A 17,987-nucleotide genomic window follows, 5' to 3' on the forward strand; every position below is an offset into this window, starting at 1 on the left:
TTTTTTTTAAGGAACTAAATGCATGGCTGCAGAGCGTAGAGCTGTATATTTTTCATATGTAGCGGAGGGTATTTGTGCTGCTTTTGGGAAGGGGCTGGAGTCTGGCTTCGGCCCTGGGCCCGGCAGCTGCTGTCTTCTGTCGCCTGGGACCCAGGTGAGAACCGGAGCCCCCACCCCCAGGCTCTGTGAGAGCCGGAAGCCCACAGACTCTGGTGCCCATTTCTACCTTCTATTGAACCACTTTGATTTGGGGAGAGAAAACAGACCTTTTTGATAGTGTGGTAAAGACATTGATTTGAGCTATTTTAGTAAAAGGAGTAAAAGATGAGACTGTGCTAGTGTCTACTTTGAGCTAGATAAATAAAGGTCTCTGTGCAAGCCTCCCCGTGTGCCACTCCTTTACGTGTGTGTGTGTCGGGGGGGGCTCGCGCCTCAGGGTGGCTCCAGCAGACTGCCAAGGGCTACTCATGACGCCCCATGTGCTCACAGGCCACAGTGAAAAGCATCTCCATCCAGCCCAAGCCCTTCCTACCTCTGGAGCCTGTGGTCTACGCAGGTACATCTGAACGTTTCCAATGGGTCTGGAGCTTGGAGAACAAGCAGCAACGCCACCAGGCCTGGTGTGGGCGCTGTCTGGGGGCGGGTTCCAGCCTAGACCCCCGGCATGTTAAAGTGGCCACTGTTTGCCCTGGAGGTGGGTAGGTAGGGTCTGGTGGCTGTGAGGCTGTGGCCAGGCTGTCCCAGGGCCGCAAGTCCAGGGGCTGAAGACCTGCTTTGGGATTTTGAAACCCAGGGACCGCCAAGGCCTGGCCCCCCTCCACCCCCCTCGCCATGACAAGCACAGGGGCAGCTTCAGAACTGGTTTTATTTGGATAACTGACTGAAGGAGTCTCTTTGTAACCAAGATGGAATTCACAGTATGTTGTCACATTCACGCTTAAAAAATAGATCTCTATGTACAGGAGTTTGCAAATGGACGTAAACACACATTACTTCCCAAGTACATTTCTCCCTTCTCCCTGGAGAACAAAGAAAACAGCCATCCAAAGAGGCAACCCCTTCAAAATAACTGTAACACAAAGGGTGTATATATTCATAAACCAAAAACGTGGCTCCTCTGACCTACTGGGTATCGTGGGAGAGGATGTCACTGAATGAAAACAATGAAGACAGTGTGACTTCAGATGGAGCTGGACTATTGAAAACTGAGTTTCCAGGAAAAATAGGCACTGATTTCTAGGACGACAGTCACCCCTCACTGCAGCCATGTACTGAGCCAATATGGCTGGTGTTATAACACTCTCACTAGCACGAAGTCCCCAAGTACAGCCTCACGGTGACGCACGCAGGGTCAGGCACAGCCAGCGACGGCCTGCGCGGCTACACTCCAGCCAGTCTATCCCTCTCCAGATGGGAGAGCTTCCCAGTTCTACTTCCCATTCCTTCCACACTGCCGCTGTCTAGCTTTATACAAGGTACCCTGCTGCTCACCCCCTCCAGCTACTCTTCAAGTTGACTAGAAAAACTTTTGTTCTTAAAAATAAAAAAAAAAAAAGGCATCAGGTTATCTCATCCAGGCTGCCCGCCCGAGCCCCCCAACGGGGGGCATGCCCGGTGGGGGGATGGGTGGGGGCACGGGGGGCTGTCCCCCGGGGGGGACGGCTGGGGGTGGGTAGCTGGCAGGGGGCAGGCCCAAGCCCGGAGGAGGGTGGGGTGGGACAGCATGGGTGGGGGGCAGGCGTGGGGGCGGGGGTGGGAAGTTGGGGTTGTAGGCGGGTGGAGGTGGGGGGTAGCCAGGCGTGGGTGGGGGGATGGTGGGCGGGGGAAAGGAGGCAGGGGGTGGGGGTACGGGTGGTGGGGGCGGGTTAGGGGGGTAGACGTGGGGGTGGTAGGGCAGGTGGGCGGGCGGGCCATAAGCGGGGGGCAGGGCACCGTAGGCAGGGCCCTCGGTCTTCATCATGGACTGCAGGCTCTGGTAGCCCTCGCCAGACATGTAGGAACTGGTGGTGGACATGCCGGTCATGTAGCTGGAGGGGGGTGGCGGTGGGGGCCGGTGCGGGAGCGGCGGTGGCTGGTGCACGGGTGCTGGGTGGGCCGGCGGAGGTATCTGGACTTTGGGGAGGTCGCTGGCATCCACGGGGCCTGGTGGTTCGGCCTCACCCAAGGCTGCCACGAGAGGAGGCTTCCGGTCTGCAGAGGAGAAAAGTTACTAAGTGGTCAGTCTCTGTCAGGGTGGAACGGCATTCCCTCGGTTTTCAGAGCTGCCCTGGGCAAAGGCTGTTCCACCCCTGACCAGGGGGCCTAGGCCAGGAGCTCTCATGGCCTCCCCAAGGCCGCTCCCCCAGGACCATCTTGCCAGAGGTATAGCAAGCAGCTGTCACCTTGGTGGATAGGCGGCACCAGGCCTCTGTGCAAGCAAAGGGCCCGTGGCACGGCTTGTCCCTGGCCTGTCACGCGGGCTCTCTACCCAACCTAGCCACCAGCTGGCTCTGCAGACCCCGGCTCAGCCCTGCTGCTGCCTCTTCTGTCTGTCATTTGTGCGTCTCTGCCCCACGTCTGAGGGCCATGGCGCATGACTGCTACAGCTCCAGCCCTGAGCAGAAGGCCTAAGTTGGTCACACAAATGAGGGAGCATCTGAGAATATAACCCACAGGCTTGGACATCCCCCACGGACCCACAAGGTCGCAGTTTTGGCTGTTCTACTGAAGACACGTGAGATCACACCCCGCAGTTTCCTCTCAGAATGCGGCTTCCTCAAAGGATGAGTGTGTGTGCAGGTGCGTATGGGGAGACAGCACTTGGTATGGGGCATTCTCAGATACTCCTGTGCTCAGAGCCAGGCCAGGGCCGCCGCCCCTCCCTTAGGCTCCACAGCCCCCCGGGCCCGGGACCCCCTTTTTCCAAAGCCTCATCCAATCCAACAGTCTGTGCTCCCCCCTCCTCAGTCACTGCCAGACCCCAAAAAGATATCCCAGCAGGGGTGGCTGCTGCTTAGAATGGGTGTCGTTTCCCGAGGTGGCACAGAGTCCTGACAAAAACATTCACGGCAGAGACATGGTGGCCACGGAGGAGGGTTCCAGGCCCTGCAGCATGCCTGCATCAGAGGTCCCTGGAGTGCCACCTCTCGTTAGGCAGGGCTGGCACCTGTTCTGATTGCAGATAAGCCCTCAGGCCAGAGAGGTGGCCTGCCCGGGGGTCACACAGTGGTGGCGAGGCCGGTGCCCCAAACACAGCCGTGGACCCCATGCTGCTCCACAGAGCGGAGCTCTACCCTGCTGCTCCTGCCAGAGGGGCGTGAAGAACTCCAGGCCCCAAGAATGGCACCTCCGGCATGGGCCTGACCCTGGGGCCTGCCTGTGCTGGCCAGCACCTTCACCTTCAAGTGCAGAGGTCACACACACCTGCAGAGAAGCTGCTTAGTCCCCGATCAGGGCGAGGTGCCCTTTCTAGAAGCTGACTATAGGCACACACAGCCCTGAGCTCCAGGTCTGTGCAGAAGCACGCCAGCCACCTTCAATTTCCTCCCGTCACTCCACTGCCTCCTGGTCTGCCGACACGCACATCCATCTTTCAGAACCCAGCTCCCTCAGATCGCAATGCTGCTCGCTACCTCCCCAGGCTCAGGGCATTCCGATCCTCGTCCTTTGTTCACACCACGGGCGTGAACAGAAAGTGGTCTCTTGTTGGCACCTCCCCGTGCTCTTCACCCTGGCTCCCCAGGTGTGACTGCACACACTCCCACCAGACAACCCTTACACAGCGCTCCAACGCCACAGATGCCCCAGGCTCCTGCTCCCAGGTCTCCTTTCTCAGCCTCCCCTTCTGTGGCACACATCTGGATGTATTACTGAAGACCTTCCACGTGAGCTCCTGCGGCCCCCACCGCCCACCCGCCTTTGATTCCACAGCCCAGTCCCACACTTGACCTGCCCTCAGTCCCCTAGGGCCGCCGAGTGTACCCCAGGCCACTAGTCTGACCATCCGCAGTGGGAGTCACTCGGCCGGTGGGGGGGGGGCAGGGTGCTGTCCTGCTTCTCGGTGGCTCCTCTTCCTGTGTGCCCCCGAGCCAGCACATGGTGGGCCCTGACTGACCCAGGCCCCAAGGGCCGGCTCTCCTGCCTGAGCTGGAGAGTCCTCAGGAAGTCGGGGACAAAGCAGATGGTCCACAAATGCTGAGTGACCAGCGGCTGAATTTTCAAGCCAGGTTCACACTGCACTGGGCGGCGCGGGATTTGGCCCAAGGTGGAAGATGATGCTTCTATTTCTGCAAAGCTATAAACCATCATGGCTGACCAGAAACAGAGAATCTGCCACAGCCATACACGCCGAGGTGTCAGCCAGACAATCTGCCACAGACATACACACCGAGGCGTCAGCCACACACCTGGGGTGTCAGCCACACATGCTGACCGGAAACAGACAATCTGCCACAGACACACACGCCGAGGCGTCAGCCACACACGCTGACCAGAAACAGAGAATCTGCCACAGACACACACGCCGAGGTGTCAGCCACACATGCTGAGGCGTCAGCCACACACGCTGACCAGAAACAGAGAATCTGCCACAGACACACGCCGAGGTGTCAGCCACACATGCTGAGGTGTCAGCCACACACGCTGACCAGAAACAGAGAATCCGCCACAAGCACACACGCCGAGGCGTCAGCCACACATACTGAGGTGTCGGCCACACACGCTGAGGTGTCAGCGACACATGCTGACCAGAAACAGAGAATCTGCCACAGACACACACACCGAGGTGTCAGCCACACATGCTGACCAGAAACAGAAAATCTGCCACAGACACACACACCGAGGTGTCAGCCACACACGCTGACCAGAAACTGAGAATTTGCCACAGCCACACACGCTGAGGTGTCAGCCACACACGCCGAGGTGTAGCCACACACGCTGACCAGAAACAGAGAATCTGCCAAGCCACACAGGCTGAGGTGTCAGTCACACACGCCGACCAGAAACAGAGAATCTGCCACAGACACACACGCCGAGGTGTCAGACACACACGCCGAGGTGTCAGCCACACACGCTGACCAGAAACAGAGAATCTGCCACAAACACACACGCCGAGGCGTCAGCCACACACACTGACCAGCGGGGAGGATGGCAGGCGGAAAGAACTGACGCTGACGGAGTCCAGAGAAGTCTCTAGAATAGCTACCACCCCTTAGAAAACACACAACTCCTGCCTTCTCTTGCTAATGCTTCATCTTCTGAACAACGCTATGTTCTTCACAACTGCCCCTAGGTCTCCAGTGATGCTGGTGAAGCTTCCTGGTTCGCGGTGTGCCTGAGAACGTTCTGCTCTTTAATTATTCTCCACGTGACTCTGTCAACAACTGGTTATCCATCCTGTGTACTGGGAAAAGATCCTGCCAACCGGAAGGAGATGAGAGACTGGAGTCTGACAGTGACCCTGCCCAGATTTGGAAAAACGCAAAGTTTGGCTTTCCTGACTCGGATTCTACATCTGCTCCTCCTGGGCAGGTCAGCGTTTCTGGAAGTGAGTGTGCAGTGAAGGTTCACACACACTTGCAACTCAGAACACACACAAAGCATCAGTTTGTAAAATTAAAGCAACTCTGAAATGTCCTTGATCATCAATGTCTCTCTTCATCTTGGCTGCCAAGTCCCCTCTGTAAGCGTGGTCCCAGGATGTCCCCAGTCTGCCTTCAGATGCACAGAGCCAGGCTGGCATGCTGTGGGCTATGCTCAGCAGAGACTTACCTGGAGGTGGGTGGGCTGGAGGCAGTGGCGGGTGGGTGGTGGTCTCTAGTTTGGGGATTTTAGATGGTGGTGGTTCTAAAAAGAAAGAGAATTAAAACACCACTCATACCTCCTCGTCTAGATAAACGTGTTAAAGAGAAAAAGATAATTACTGTTCAGGGATGTTTTTTTTTAACAAGCCTTTAGCAGAATGTGCAGAAGGTGTGGCCAAGCCACGGTGCACGAGTCCCGTCTGAGCAAACCCCCCGCCATGAAGACCTCTCCATTCTCAACAGCCAGGCCGCTTTCCGCGTCTGTCTGGATTTCCCCACTGGCCACTGCAGACCAGCTCTTCCACTGATGTGAGAACAGCAGGTGACAGCGCAGTTTCCCAGTGCCATCTATCTGGCATCCTCACTAGGGCACACAGCCCACAGACAGACCCCCAGAGGTCAATGCAATGTCACTGACCCCGAGGCCTCACAAGAGCAGGGTCCACCTGTCTCCTCTCACCTAGACACACTTTAAGATCACCTTGTCTCCCCCAAGTATTACTGCCAGCTGCCAGCAGGTCAGCAGCAGCACACAGCAGGCGGCAGGAGAGGCCTGGAGGTGGACATGCTGACGGGGAAGAACACTACGGCTCATAAGGGTCACCGCAGTTGGGCCATTTGGGGTGAAGGAAACAGTCCCATGCGCACACCCGTGTGCTTGCACACACCCCCCACCCCATGCACCCCACCCTTGAGGGGTGAGCAGCTGCGTTAAGACACCAAGACAGGCAGGCTACATGAAGTCCAGAACTGTCTGTTTAAGGAAGCCAAGAAAAGGAATTTCATCTTTTTGTTCGTCTGTTTTTGTTTTGGTTCTTTTCTTCCTGAAACTGACTTCTCTCCAGCTTGTACAACACAATGATTTCACCAACCACCTTCTCTGGCTTTCCTGTGTCCCGAACACAGGCCTGCTGGGATGGTCTACCAAGACCTAAACCAAATGGGGCGGCAACAGCTCTTCCGCATGCATAATCACATGTTGCCAGGCACATTTTTATTGTCCCTAAAGGCTCCTGAGTTGACACCTCTTGTCAGTACGATCTAAAATGCACATTCGGGGGATAAAGAGAGAAGATGGCGCACTTTTTACACCGGCAGAGAGAAGTTACTGATGGGATCTAGGCTTAGATTTTAAGGCCACTCAAAGGAAAGGATGTTTACTGAGAGAACCGATGAATTTAGAGTTTTGATATACAGACACGTAAAACTCAAAAACTAAAGGTTACAACAGGAAGTTACCTGGTGCTTTGTTCTCTTCTTTGGGAGAAACAACCTGTTACAAAGGAAAATAAGTAACTGTTAACCGAGATCCTGGGTACAGTGAGGAAAAAAATGATTACCCAGGAACTATGAGAATCATAACAGACAAAAATTACTTTGGCCTGAACTTGCAGGCAAACCATAGCACCTAATGGATCATTTCTGTGTTCTTCCTCTTTGCCTTTTCAAATTAGACAGAATCATTGACTGTCCTCCACCGTGAGTTCTGAGCAACACTGTTCCCAGGCCCTCTAATGCACGTTCCTAAATTTGGTCAGTGGTGTTTGCTGACGTGTGTGTACTCCACACGGCTTCCTTGGGGGCTTTGGATCCCCCACTGGCAGGTTTGAGTTCCTACCACTAGAAGCTTTTATCCATACCGTGTCCCTGAGAGAACCGCTCCTATAACCAGCACACACGGTAGAGCCAGACACCTGAGGAGGGAGACAGCTGCGGTACACGCACTGACAGACGAGGTTTAAGAGCCTGTCAGAGTGGACTCGCAAGACTCTCTCCTCTGAGCACACGCGCTTTCAGACCCCCGCAGTACACGCACTGACAGACGAGGTTGAAGAGCCTGTCAGAGTGGACTCGCAAGACTCTCTCCTCTGAGCACACGCGCTTTCAGACCCCCGCAGTACACGCACTGACAGATGACGTCGGAGAGCCTGTCAGAGTGGAGGCGCGGCCTCTTTCCTCTGACCACACGCCTCTTCAGACCCCCGTGGTACACGCACTGACAGATGAAGTCGGAGAGCCTGTCAGAGTGGAGGCGCGGCCTCTTTCCTCTGACCACACGCCTCTTCAGACCCCCGTGGTACACGCACTGACAGATGAGGTCGGAGAGCCTGTCAGAGTGGAGGCGCGGCCTCTTTCCTCTGACCACACGCCTCTTCAGACCCCCGTGGTACACGCACTGACAGATGAGGTCGAAGAAGACTATCAGGAGTGGACTCGCAGCCTCTTTCCTCTGACCACATGCCTTTTCAGACCCCCCTCCCCAGACATGCCATCAGATGACGAGGGCAGGGGGTCCCCACGTGTGTGTGGTGTCCAGTGGGACCCCTTTTAAGTGGGAAGGGCACCCGGGTGTGGTGTCGCACCTGAAGCCCACTGGCCCTGGGACCGCGGCCCACTCACCACAGCTCGTTTGGCCTGTCTGGGCGGACTCGGCTGTGGAGACGGCCTCCTGGGCTGCTGCGCTTGCGGCTGCTGCTGCGCGGGCTGCTGGAGGTCCTTCTGGGGCGGCTGGGGCGGCTCGGGGCCGTGAGGCTGCTGTGGCTGCTGCACTTGGGGCGCTTGTGGTGTGGGCTGCAGAGGTGGGGGCTGCTGCAGCTGGTGGGGCGTGTGGTGAGGCATCTGCTGCTTCCCCTGTGAGTAGAGGTCCAGGATCTGGTGGCAGATGTCTAAAGGCCAAGAGACGAGGCTGCTTACCACAGGCTGACATCGGAAACAATCACCTGGACCACTTTCCTTCCTGCCGTGATGCCCCTACAGGGACCAAGGAGCAGAGACCACCCCGGCAGCTCACCCGTCTCTGGGGTGCACACCACTGATGTGTACTTCCAACTCGCCAAAACCACGTGCTTCAGCACAGTGGAAATCACACTAGAAAATTTAACTAAAGATGCTTATGAAAAATAGTTCCCAGCAGGCTCTCTGGGAAAATCTACTTGGAGAACCCAGGGCTCGCCAGGAAGAATGCTTTAAACCAGGAACACCCTCGCAGGAGGCCTCGTGTGCCCAGCACCTTCCAAAACGTCGACAGGCACGTCCTGAACAAACTGCTCCCACCATCGCCTGTACATGGGTTTGGAGGTCCACTCTTGTATCTCAAATTTGCACAAACGTCCTGCAAGATACATCACCGCCACGGCTATGATCTCTGGTTCCCACTGCAGCGACAGGGTGGTGCACAGGCTGCCAACCAAGAAAAGAGGCCACTAAGCTGCTGTGCACAGACATTGAGACCAACCCATTGCCGGGAGGCTGCACACCACAGCTATGCTGTCATTTACCTTCTCTTCTCCAAACATGATCAAATAAAGTAGTAGAAATTAAAAATTAAAAAGAATCTTTGGTTTTCTAAAGGTACCAAAATAAGTGCCTTTAGCCATCGTTACCGATTTGTTTCTTAAGGAGTCACAAAAACTGTAACCTGTTCACAAATTGCTGTCATGAAATACAAATGAGATAGCATGTTTTCAAATCGCTGAAACCTAGCAACTGAACTCTTTCTTCAAATGAAACTTTACGAGAGGTCACGCATTACGTCAATCAAGTCTGAGAGGCTGCTGGAACTGCATGCATTTGGGAGGGCTGCAGCTCCACCCAGGGGTGCTGTCTCGTCCCTACCTCAGCCCCTCACCAGACCCCGGGCTCTGAAACCATCATAAGAAAGTCTCTTTTGCAGAAGCACTGGGTTCTAAGTATTCAGCTATCAAAATCCTCCAGTGTGTTGTCTGGGTTTATGTTTCAAGCTGACAATACAACTTCAGCTCCCACATCACTGTGGTCTGTCAGAGCAGAAGGAAACTACTCTGCTGCCGGGCACAAAACCCGGGCGCTGGGTCCAGCTCGGCAACTAACTGGACCTCTGAGCTGGGGCCGGTCAGTCTCCTCTGATACAAAACACGGGTTTGAACTGGAGAACCCATAAAGCTGCAGCCTATTCTAAAACAGCATAATTAACTCAACATTTGAACAAGTATACCTGTCATTTACAAACGTCCACGCCATCTGAACCAACTTTTGAATTTTGTTTTTATCACCTAGAAATGGGAAAAAAGATAAATAGCAAAAAAAACCAAAAAACAAAAAACATACCAAGTATTTATTCAAAGCCTACCGGGTGCTACCCCCCTTGCCCCCCAACACACATACAGCCAAAGGGTTTCAGTGTGGGCACCAGGACATAAGGATGAGACTCCGCACCCTACCACTGTCCTTTCTCTCCACGTGACCCAGGCTGAGCCATCACTTATAGGAAACCAGGCTCCAAGGCTGATTCTATTAGGCTATTAAAAAATCCTGACTCATTTTCCTGCCTCCTATCACTTGGCAACTGGATGACAGAATCTGTTTATGCATACAAGAAAGCAGGGCTAACAGCAGAGAGTATGTCTGGGCAAGCTTTCCGTTCGGGAAGATCACACGCCGAGTCTCTGTCTTCCTCTTGTGAGAAGCATAACCTGAGTGCCATCAAACTGTAAAGACTTCATTTCAAAATGAGAAAGTTCTTTCAATATCTTTTTTTTTTTTTTCTTACCTTTGAGTTGTTTTGCATATTTGAGCAGAAACTGGTACGGATGTTCCACCTGTAAATCAAACTTGATGGTCTGTAGTAGGATTCTCTCCAGGACCATTACTTCTTCCTAGAAAGAAAATAGCCTGTGTTGGGATGGGTACTTAGTCACAGGTCTCACACGGCATTAGCAAAGTGAGCTTTCCTATCTAATTATGCTCTCTTCAAGTTCTATTTTAGCCATTATTTTTCATACCCTTTCTCTTCTCTCCCACCCAGGCTTTTAACATGCTCAGAGACAATGATAAATTCCGAAAAGAGCTAAAAGTAGGAAGACAAAGTAATCAGAGCTAATTTTTAAAAAAATACTGAAAACGAAACAAAGATCCTTAGACATGTGATTACTTTCAGTATGTACGCGAACCCCCTTTACGAAATAAGCCTTGACTTCAGAGATGATTTCACTGAATTATAGCTTCAAGCTCTCCATTAAAAAATTCAGTCTTTCAGAAAAATTATCAGGACTTTTCATAGAAAGCTTCACACAAGAAAGAGACGATGCTGGCCAGCTCCACGCAAACACGGACGGTGAGCTGTGCCAGATGCACACAGCTTGTGAGTGCGTGTGGGGTGGGGCGCGTCACTTCTGTGTTTAAATATTCCATCTATCCAAAATAAGCTGTCAGCATCACGTCCTGAGTACATCTCCTCTTGTATTTGAAATGCTACTTGAATCACATGCTACACTATCTGTGTACGTGCTCCTTGTGTGTGCTACCAGGCTACACACACACACACACACAATCAAATCTTTTCATTGAGCTGTTTGTCCGCTTCTGTAAAGGATCAAAGGGATTTAATATGTGGTGGGGTCGTTCTATTATTCCTCTTTTCCAAGATGTTTCTTATTCTTGCATATTTTTTCCCTACCTGAATTTTAGTTATCACTTTATCATTCCAGATAAAATAAAAGCTACTGATATTCTGATTGGGGACTCAATGAATTTAGAGAATATTTAGAGAAAATGGACCTCTTAATAGTACCAACTTTTCCTACCAAATATTTATTGATTTATGAAAATCATCTTCTCAGTCTCTTAGTAGTTTTAAAGTTTTTCATTTTTGTGTTTTTCCACGTGGTTCCCAGGAATTTCTTACAAGGTTTGCTTCTCGCCACTTGATTTTCCCGGTGCTGCTGGAAGTGGGGTCTCCTCCTTTACCACACTTGCTAACTCTGAGACGGCCACAAACAGGTGCTTCTCTGCACAACCTGAGCGCACCCAGCACTTAGAAAACCCACTGCCGTCGAGTTGGTTCTGACTTATAAAGGTCACACAGGACAGAGGAGGGTTTCCAAGGCTATCATCTTTACAGAAGCAGGCTGCCACATCTTTCTCCCTCTGAGTGGTTGGTAGGTTCCAAATGGCTGACCTTTAGGTTAGGAGCTGAGTGCTTAACCACTGTGCTCCCAGGGCCCCACCAAGCACTTAGACAACCTAGAACACAAGCGAGGCTCTGGGCGAGGAGAGGAGAGGAGAGGGCTCTGCCAAGGATTTCCCGTCCCGCAGATGACAGCTGTACAAACCACCAACTCTGGGCGGGGTGCATCAAGTGGGAAGTGGTTGTCGCTGTGAGGCGTGGTGTTACCTCGCAGGACACAGACGATTCTACAAGGACTGACTGCTCCAAGTGGCACAGCAAGACTCTGGCTTTTCTACCCTAGCTTCCCAAACGTTCCCTTAGGAAAGCTTTTTAAAGTCTTAGAAACTTACACACACAATAAAAAAAATCCTGCTGCTTTTTTTTTTTTTTTGCCAGTTTTTGTCACCACCTGTTTCCCAGAAGTGTCAAGATTGCTTCTAAATTTAGAAATAATCTCTTACCAAGTGTGCCAATGGGCTTCCCGGCTGCAGCCCATACTGCAGAGAGTCCACGGCCTGCTCACCCTTTATGTTTCAAAAACTCAGTTAAGGGGCGGGGGTGGGTCTGTGTGCAAGCAGCATTCCTCGGAGTAGCTGGCCCTTGGCTAGCCCCGTACTTGTCTGTGGAACTTGTCTGGGCCCCCACGCTGAATGCCCTCGCAGCACCTTTAAATTATCCTTTAGTGAATTTATCACAGCTTGGAAACTGTTGATTACTTATGTGACTGTTTGATTAAAATCTATCCCTCCTGAGTCAACTGTAGGATTCATGAGAGCAAACCACATCTGTTTTAACAACTATTACACAGTAGCTGGAACAAGTATTTGTCAAACGCATGACAGACTAGTATTATGCGGGAAACTAAAAAATCCCAGTTAAAGCAACAATCCAAGGCAAAAACAGTTCAGCACCATTCACGGTCGCGGTGTGTGGTGCCTCCTGAAAATGACTGTCCTCCTCTCCGCCAAAGAGCTTGGCCTGACAACCGATTCCACGATGCCTTCACTGCTCCCAAATCTAGGGCCCCTTCCTGTGGCCCAACTCCCTACTTCCAGACCTTGTCTGCATGTGACAAAGGAAGGGGGCTGGCTGCAGAGCCCCCTCACCCACTCAGGTGGGCTGCACCCTAGTGTAAGTCCTGTTAGCACAAAAGTTCCCTTTTTCCTATTTCCCACTCCGCTGTGCCTGGACCAGGCCCTGGCCTCCGACTCAGTGAGACAGCGTGTCAGGGCTGACAGTAAAGGGGGTTGTCTCCCAAGCACCTGGAGACAGCACATGTCAGCCGCTGCCACATATCCTCACCTGCTGTGCCGCAGGTCTTTGCCAGCCACGGCTCATCAGCCACCCAGTTCATGGAGACCTGATTGCAGTACAACTTATTTCTATATCTAAACTGTTGACACTAAGTATACTCTAACTGTTCTGTTAAACTCAACTACCATGGGCACTGAAAACATAGCTGACAGTATTTTTTAAAAGGTTGCATTTTTGATCATTCACATTTTTTTATAAATAGGCAGATGGAAATATCTGGGTTTATAGTTCAGTGCAAGGGATAGAGTTACCCACACTGGTACCACTTAGACGGTATTAGCAGTAATTACAACCACAAAACACGCAGAACTATCGTGGGCCCCTGTTAAATGCTCCCAGCTCACAAAGACATGTGATAAATGCTGCTTGGCAGGGAGAAGGACAACCACTGGGGAGGTCATCCAAGCTGGCTAGGAGAAACGAGGCCTTAAGCAGCATGGAACTTCATGCCTTAGCAAGCTGTGGTTCTGAGTTTCCCCCCACAACATTCACTTGTCATTTATCCAGCCAATATCTGCTCAATGCCTACCCTGCCCAGCCACAGTACTAAGCACTAGGCACAAAAGATGTGGTCTCTGCTCTCGTCGATCTTAGAGTTGAGAAGGGGAGATAGTTATTTCTGTGATGATTTGATTAAAATCTATCTAATTATAAGCTGTGATAAATTCTATGAAGAGTAATTCAATTGTGCTATAAGGGTACAAAGAGCCCTGGTGGCACAATGGTTAAGCACTTGGCTGCTAACAAATTGGCTGGTGATCTGAACCCACCCAAAGTCTCTGAGGGAGAAAGACCTGGTGATCCACTTCCATAAAGATGACAGCAAAGTAAACCCTATGGGGCAGTTCTACTCTGTCACATGGGGTCACTATGAGTTGGACTCAATTCAATGGCACCTAACAAAACATCAACAACATGAGGGTACATAAGAGGGCAATCTAGACGGGTGAAAGGAAAGCTCCCACCGGTTCCTGAACGTGGTATTTCTAGAACATACTGAAAGACTGTGTACAGTTATTGCAGCACTGTTACGGACACTGGCAGGGGTTGAAGGAAGGGACAGGATGGATGGTCCGACCAGTAACAGCATCTGAGCGTCTGAAAAGAGCTGCAAATGTAAGACCTTCTTGAGAAGCAAAAGACAGAGTGTATGTGGTCATACTTTCTGTGTGACACGGAAGCTAGCTGGGGGTGTGACCCTGTCACCACCTCTGAAACTAAGAAGTCACACTGCTTCTGGGTCTAGGAGTGCTAGCAGCAGTGAGAGGATTTCCACCCATATCCATCAGGTGCTCAGAACGTTGCGTGGCACACTAGTGAGCACTAGGTAAGCGCAGACCACATTGTCTTCACTTCTCTTACAGAAGCAAGGAAGATGCCTTCTAAAGAAGGCCCACCCAGGACACAGGGACTGGCAGATACAGGGGCCACAGCCACCACCAACACAAAACACTGCATGCTAATGCTACCATGTGGAATCAAGTTTAGAAGGCAGAAAGTATGATTCTTACCTTTGGGTCATCTCCAAACTGGCCAAATTGTACATCATTTAACAAATTACGAGCTGTTTTGATGATATCTTTACATTTTTTGGGCGTTTCTTCTACCTTCCCAGCCAGAAAGAGACAACAAGCTCCTGTCACCTAAAAGAGAGACAAAAGCTCCTGACGTATTGGTACCAAAGACCACACAGACACAGAGCGAAGGCTTTCGGCCTTCACAAGAAGCCGGTCCTCTCATTTGCCAGCCTTCGTCTTCCTCATTCACAGGTACTCTGAGGGCTTCACATGAACGCTCTGGAAGTGTGAAGCAATCTTTACAAACACATATACTCCCCCAAAATCTGGCATATTTTAAATTTAATTTTCTTAAGGAAATGTCATGTAAACAAGGTAAATGCCAAAAAGTAAAAAAGTCACGGAAAGAAAATTTCTCTTTATATTCTAGCATTCAAGTAGCAGCTCCCCGAACAGTGCACTTTGCTGCTGAAGCCCGTGCCCCGTGATGGGCCGCTGGGCCGCTGCCTGCACAGTTTTCCCTCTTCCCCACTGTAGTCTCCACACCCTCTGAGCACCCTCACTGCTCCCTCTGCAGCTTCCTCTGCCACCCTAGTCCCTCCAAACACTGTGCCATGGATACAAAGCTGATTCTGACAGTCTCCCTCCTCAAGGACCTCACAAGCTAGTGAGGAAGGCATGCATACAAGACTAAGTAATCTTAGGAAAAAAAACAGAAGGACCTCTCTGTTAAGTCTAATTCTGTCATCTCCTTCATGATATCCTTCAATCATTTCACTGCTTACCTACTGAAGTCCAATTTCCCTGCTACGGTCCGACCTAGCTGCGCTTCCACTCAAGGGTTCCACCTTCCCCTTCCCGTCAAACAGGCTTCCTGGCCACAGTGTCTTTGGTTGGCCTGGTGCTCCAACCCATCTCAGCATGTCCAGGCCCTACTACATTCAAGGCTGGCGCCCCTTCCGCGCATGTTCTCGGATCCCTCCGAGATGTAACTCATCTCTCCCTTGAATGCCACGCCCTCCATCTGTACTTCTCCGGGGGCCTCCCTTTTGACCATGTGTCTTGTACACATTATACGGCCTACTGTGGACTGAAAGCAACTTGAGGCAAGGTCCTCTGTGTCAGTTTCCTCCCTAGAGCAAAGAAAGACCCAACAGAGGGCAAGAAAGCAGCTGCTTTCAAGTGCACATTCAAAGAGTAACCAACCTGCTTTTTTCACCTTTACTGGGTTTCAATTACAAGCTCAAATTTATACTGGGAAAGGTAACAAAGAAGTAAACTTTTACCCAATGTACAGTGTGGACTACGGTCCATATTAGCCTAAAAAAAAAATATGAACATGGTTAACTGGAAAAAACAAAGTTAAAGCTTGATTTTGTTTATATGCACGACATACCTTTATAAAAATACTTCCTGGAAAATATGATATAAAGAGAGACTACAATCCATCCTCTAAAATTTGAAGACAGTATAGCTTACCCATCAGAAAATACTGTACGGACATAGTAAACGTGACAAATATAATGAAACGGAAACACTTACATATCTTGGGAATTGCTTGAAGGAATGAAACATATAGAAGCGATGAAAATAAATTATTCCAGTTGCCAGGGTATCATAGTGTCTGTTGTGCTGGTTAAGGACTTCAGCCAAGAATTTTTACAGGTTATGCTCTTAGGTAAATATGGAAAAACAATAAAGAGAAACAAAAACGACAACAAAACCAAGGTAAAGTAAATAAATACCAGTGGCCAAGCCTTGGTAGACAGGAATTTCAGGGCGTCAGGATTCTGGTACCAAGATTAGCCAGTTGAAGTTTTATGCTTTTAACAAGGCATAGCTTCACCTTCTTTTAAAAGCACCTTAATGTTCACTGAGATCCTAACGGGTGCTGGCTTTCCTCTTGGGTGGCCATTGTGCTCAACAGCTAAGTCTACACATTTAAATGATAGAGAAAGAATGGACAAACCCCTGAGGAGCAGAACAAACCATAAGCAACGTTTTGTAAGAGCTGTTTTAGTAGGAAATTACTGGGCATTTTGTCTACGGTACCTACTATGGGTGGGGAGGGGCCCTGGGTCTAACACAGGCTTCAAGGAGAATCAGGATACAGCCCCAAACGTGTACCCACATCAAAGATGAAGCGAGCCCCCTCCCGGCGGTACCGGGCCTCAGTGGCCGGGTCGAGTCCTTCTAGCTGTGAGGGTGTATGAGCCAAGTCTTTCTTATCCCAGTACCAACATGGTTTTGTGTGGTCCAGGTTTGCCGAAGTTACTGAAGGGCTTGAATTTTCTTTATTCTCCTTCATTTATTGAGGTAGATTCGTTATTTTCAAAAGGTTCTCTGAAAATGCTAGAATCCTAAGAGAAAGAGAAAAAGAAAGAAGTTGAAAAGGGATGCCATCTCCAGCTCATAGGTACTTTGGATCAAAGTTTCTCACAGAAACCACGCTATCAGTTATCCCATAGAACCCCAGGCTAATCGCCAAAGCTAATCAGTGCTACGGCCCACACACTATCCATAAATCCCACATTTCATGGGAGTTTAAAAGGAAGAGCATTTCCTCCCTCTTTCCTGAGTCTAAGGAGTTAAACCTAGACAAAACAGTTCAAAGAAACCAAGTACTCTCACTTTCCTTTCTGCCCTTCTTCACTCCACTCAGTTCCCTCATGCTGCTGGAGTTTCTATCAGTGAAACCAGGTGTCTGTCTTCCAAACCAAAACCAAACCCATTGCTGTTGAGCTGATTCCAACTCATAGTGACCCTCTAGGACAGAGCACAACTGCCCCATGGGGTTTCCAATGCTGTAAATCTTTACAGGAAGCAGACTGCCCCATCTTTCTTCTGCAGAGCAGCCGGTGGGTTCAAACCACTAACCTTTCAGTTATCAGCTGAGTGCTTTAACCACTGAGCTAAAAAAGTCCCAGACTTGACAGTATGCTCTCAGCTGACAAGGCCAGGGAGAAGCAGACATCTTACACACGGCTGCACCTAGAAGCAATGACATTCCCATAACAAGGAACATATCTAGCACCCCAGTCTTAGTTTCTCAAAACCACTACCTTCTAAAGGGAACCAGGACTCGCTGAAAAAAAATCTCATTCCAATTTGGGGCAGCAGCCTGCCTGGGATGTGCTCAGACTAACTGGAACCTTACCAAAAGGACACAGGAGCCAGCATGATGGGTTCCCACTAGGTACAGTCAGGGCAAGGTGCATATTAAAGAGAAAAATGACTACGATTGACTGTAAAACAGTGAATAAACAACCCGTGAGTCCACAGTAATATTAAAAAAGAAATATAAAAAATAAATCCACTTTGCTAGCAGTAGTGATAACTATTAGGAACAAAGTACTTTTACCTTAACAAAATGATCAAACTCAGCATCACTAATAGGGTGAAAACCCGCCATCAGGTGTATCCTGATGAGGTAACAGGAGATAAACACTA

At 50.5% G+C, this 17,987-nt stretch overlaps 1 protein-coding gene across 3 annotated transcripts in view; it reads right to left on the reverse strand.

Moving 5' to 3' along the window:
* CCNK (cyclin K) overlaps positions 1–17,987 on the reverse strand; it is a 28,882-nt gene that overhangs the window by 566 nt on the left and 10,329 nt on the right. For all 3 annotated transcript variants that reach the window (XM_049899560.1, XM_049899558.1, XM_049899559.1), the window contains 10 exons: positions 16,649–16,897; positions 16,080–16,161; positions 14,532–14,663; positions 10,309–10,414; positions 9,754–9,811; positions 8,791–8,960; positions 8,181–8,446; positions 7,020–7,053; positions 5,749–5,823; positions 533–2,190 (listed from right to left, as the gene is read on the reverse strand). In XM_049899560.1, the coding sequence (XP_049755517.1) occupies positions 1,565–2,190; positions 5,749–5,823; positions 7,020–7,053; positions 8,181–8,446; positions 8,791–8,960; positions 9,754–9,811; positions 10,309–10,414; positions 14,532–14,663; positions 16,080–16,161; positions 16,649–16,845 (1,746 nt within the window). In that variant the 5' untranslated portion in view covers positions 16,846–16,897 and the 3' untranslated portion in view covers positions 533–1,564. The remainder of the gene's footprint in view (positions 1–532; positions 2,191–5,748; positions 5,824–7,019; positions 7,054–8,180; positions 8,447–8,790; positions 8,961–9,753; positions 9,812–10,308; positions 10,415–14,531; positions 14,664–16,079; positions 16,162–16,648; positions 16,898–17,987) is intronic.

Source organism: Elephas maximus, chromosome 10 (genome assembly GCF_024166365.1).
Source record: "Elephas maximus indicus isolate mEleMax1 chromosome 10, mEleMax1 primary haplotype, whole genome shotgun sequence".
In the NCBI taxonomy this organism is placed as follows: domain Eukaryota; kingdom Metazoa; phylum Chordata; class Mammalia; order Proboscidea; family Elephantidae; genus Elephas; species Elephas maximus.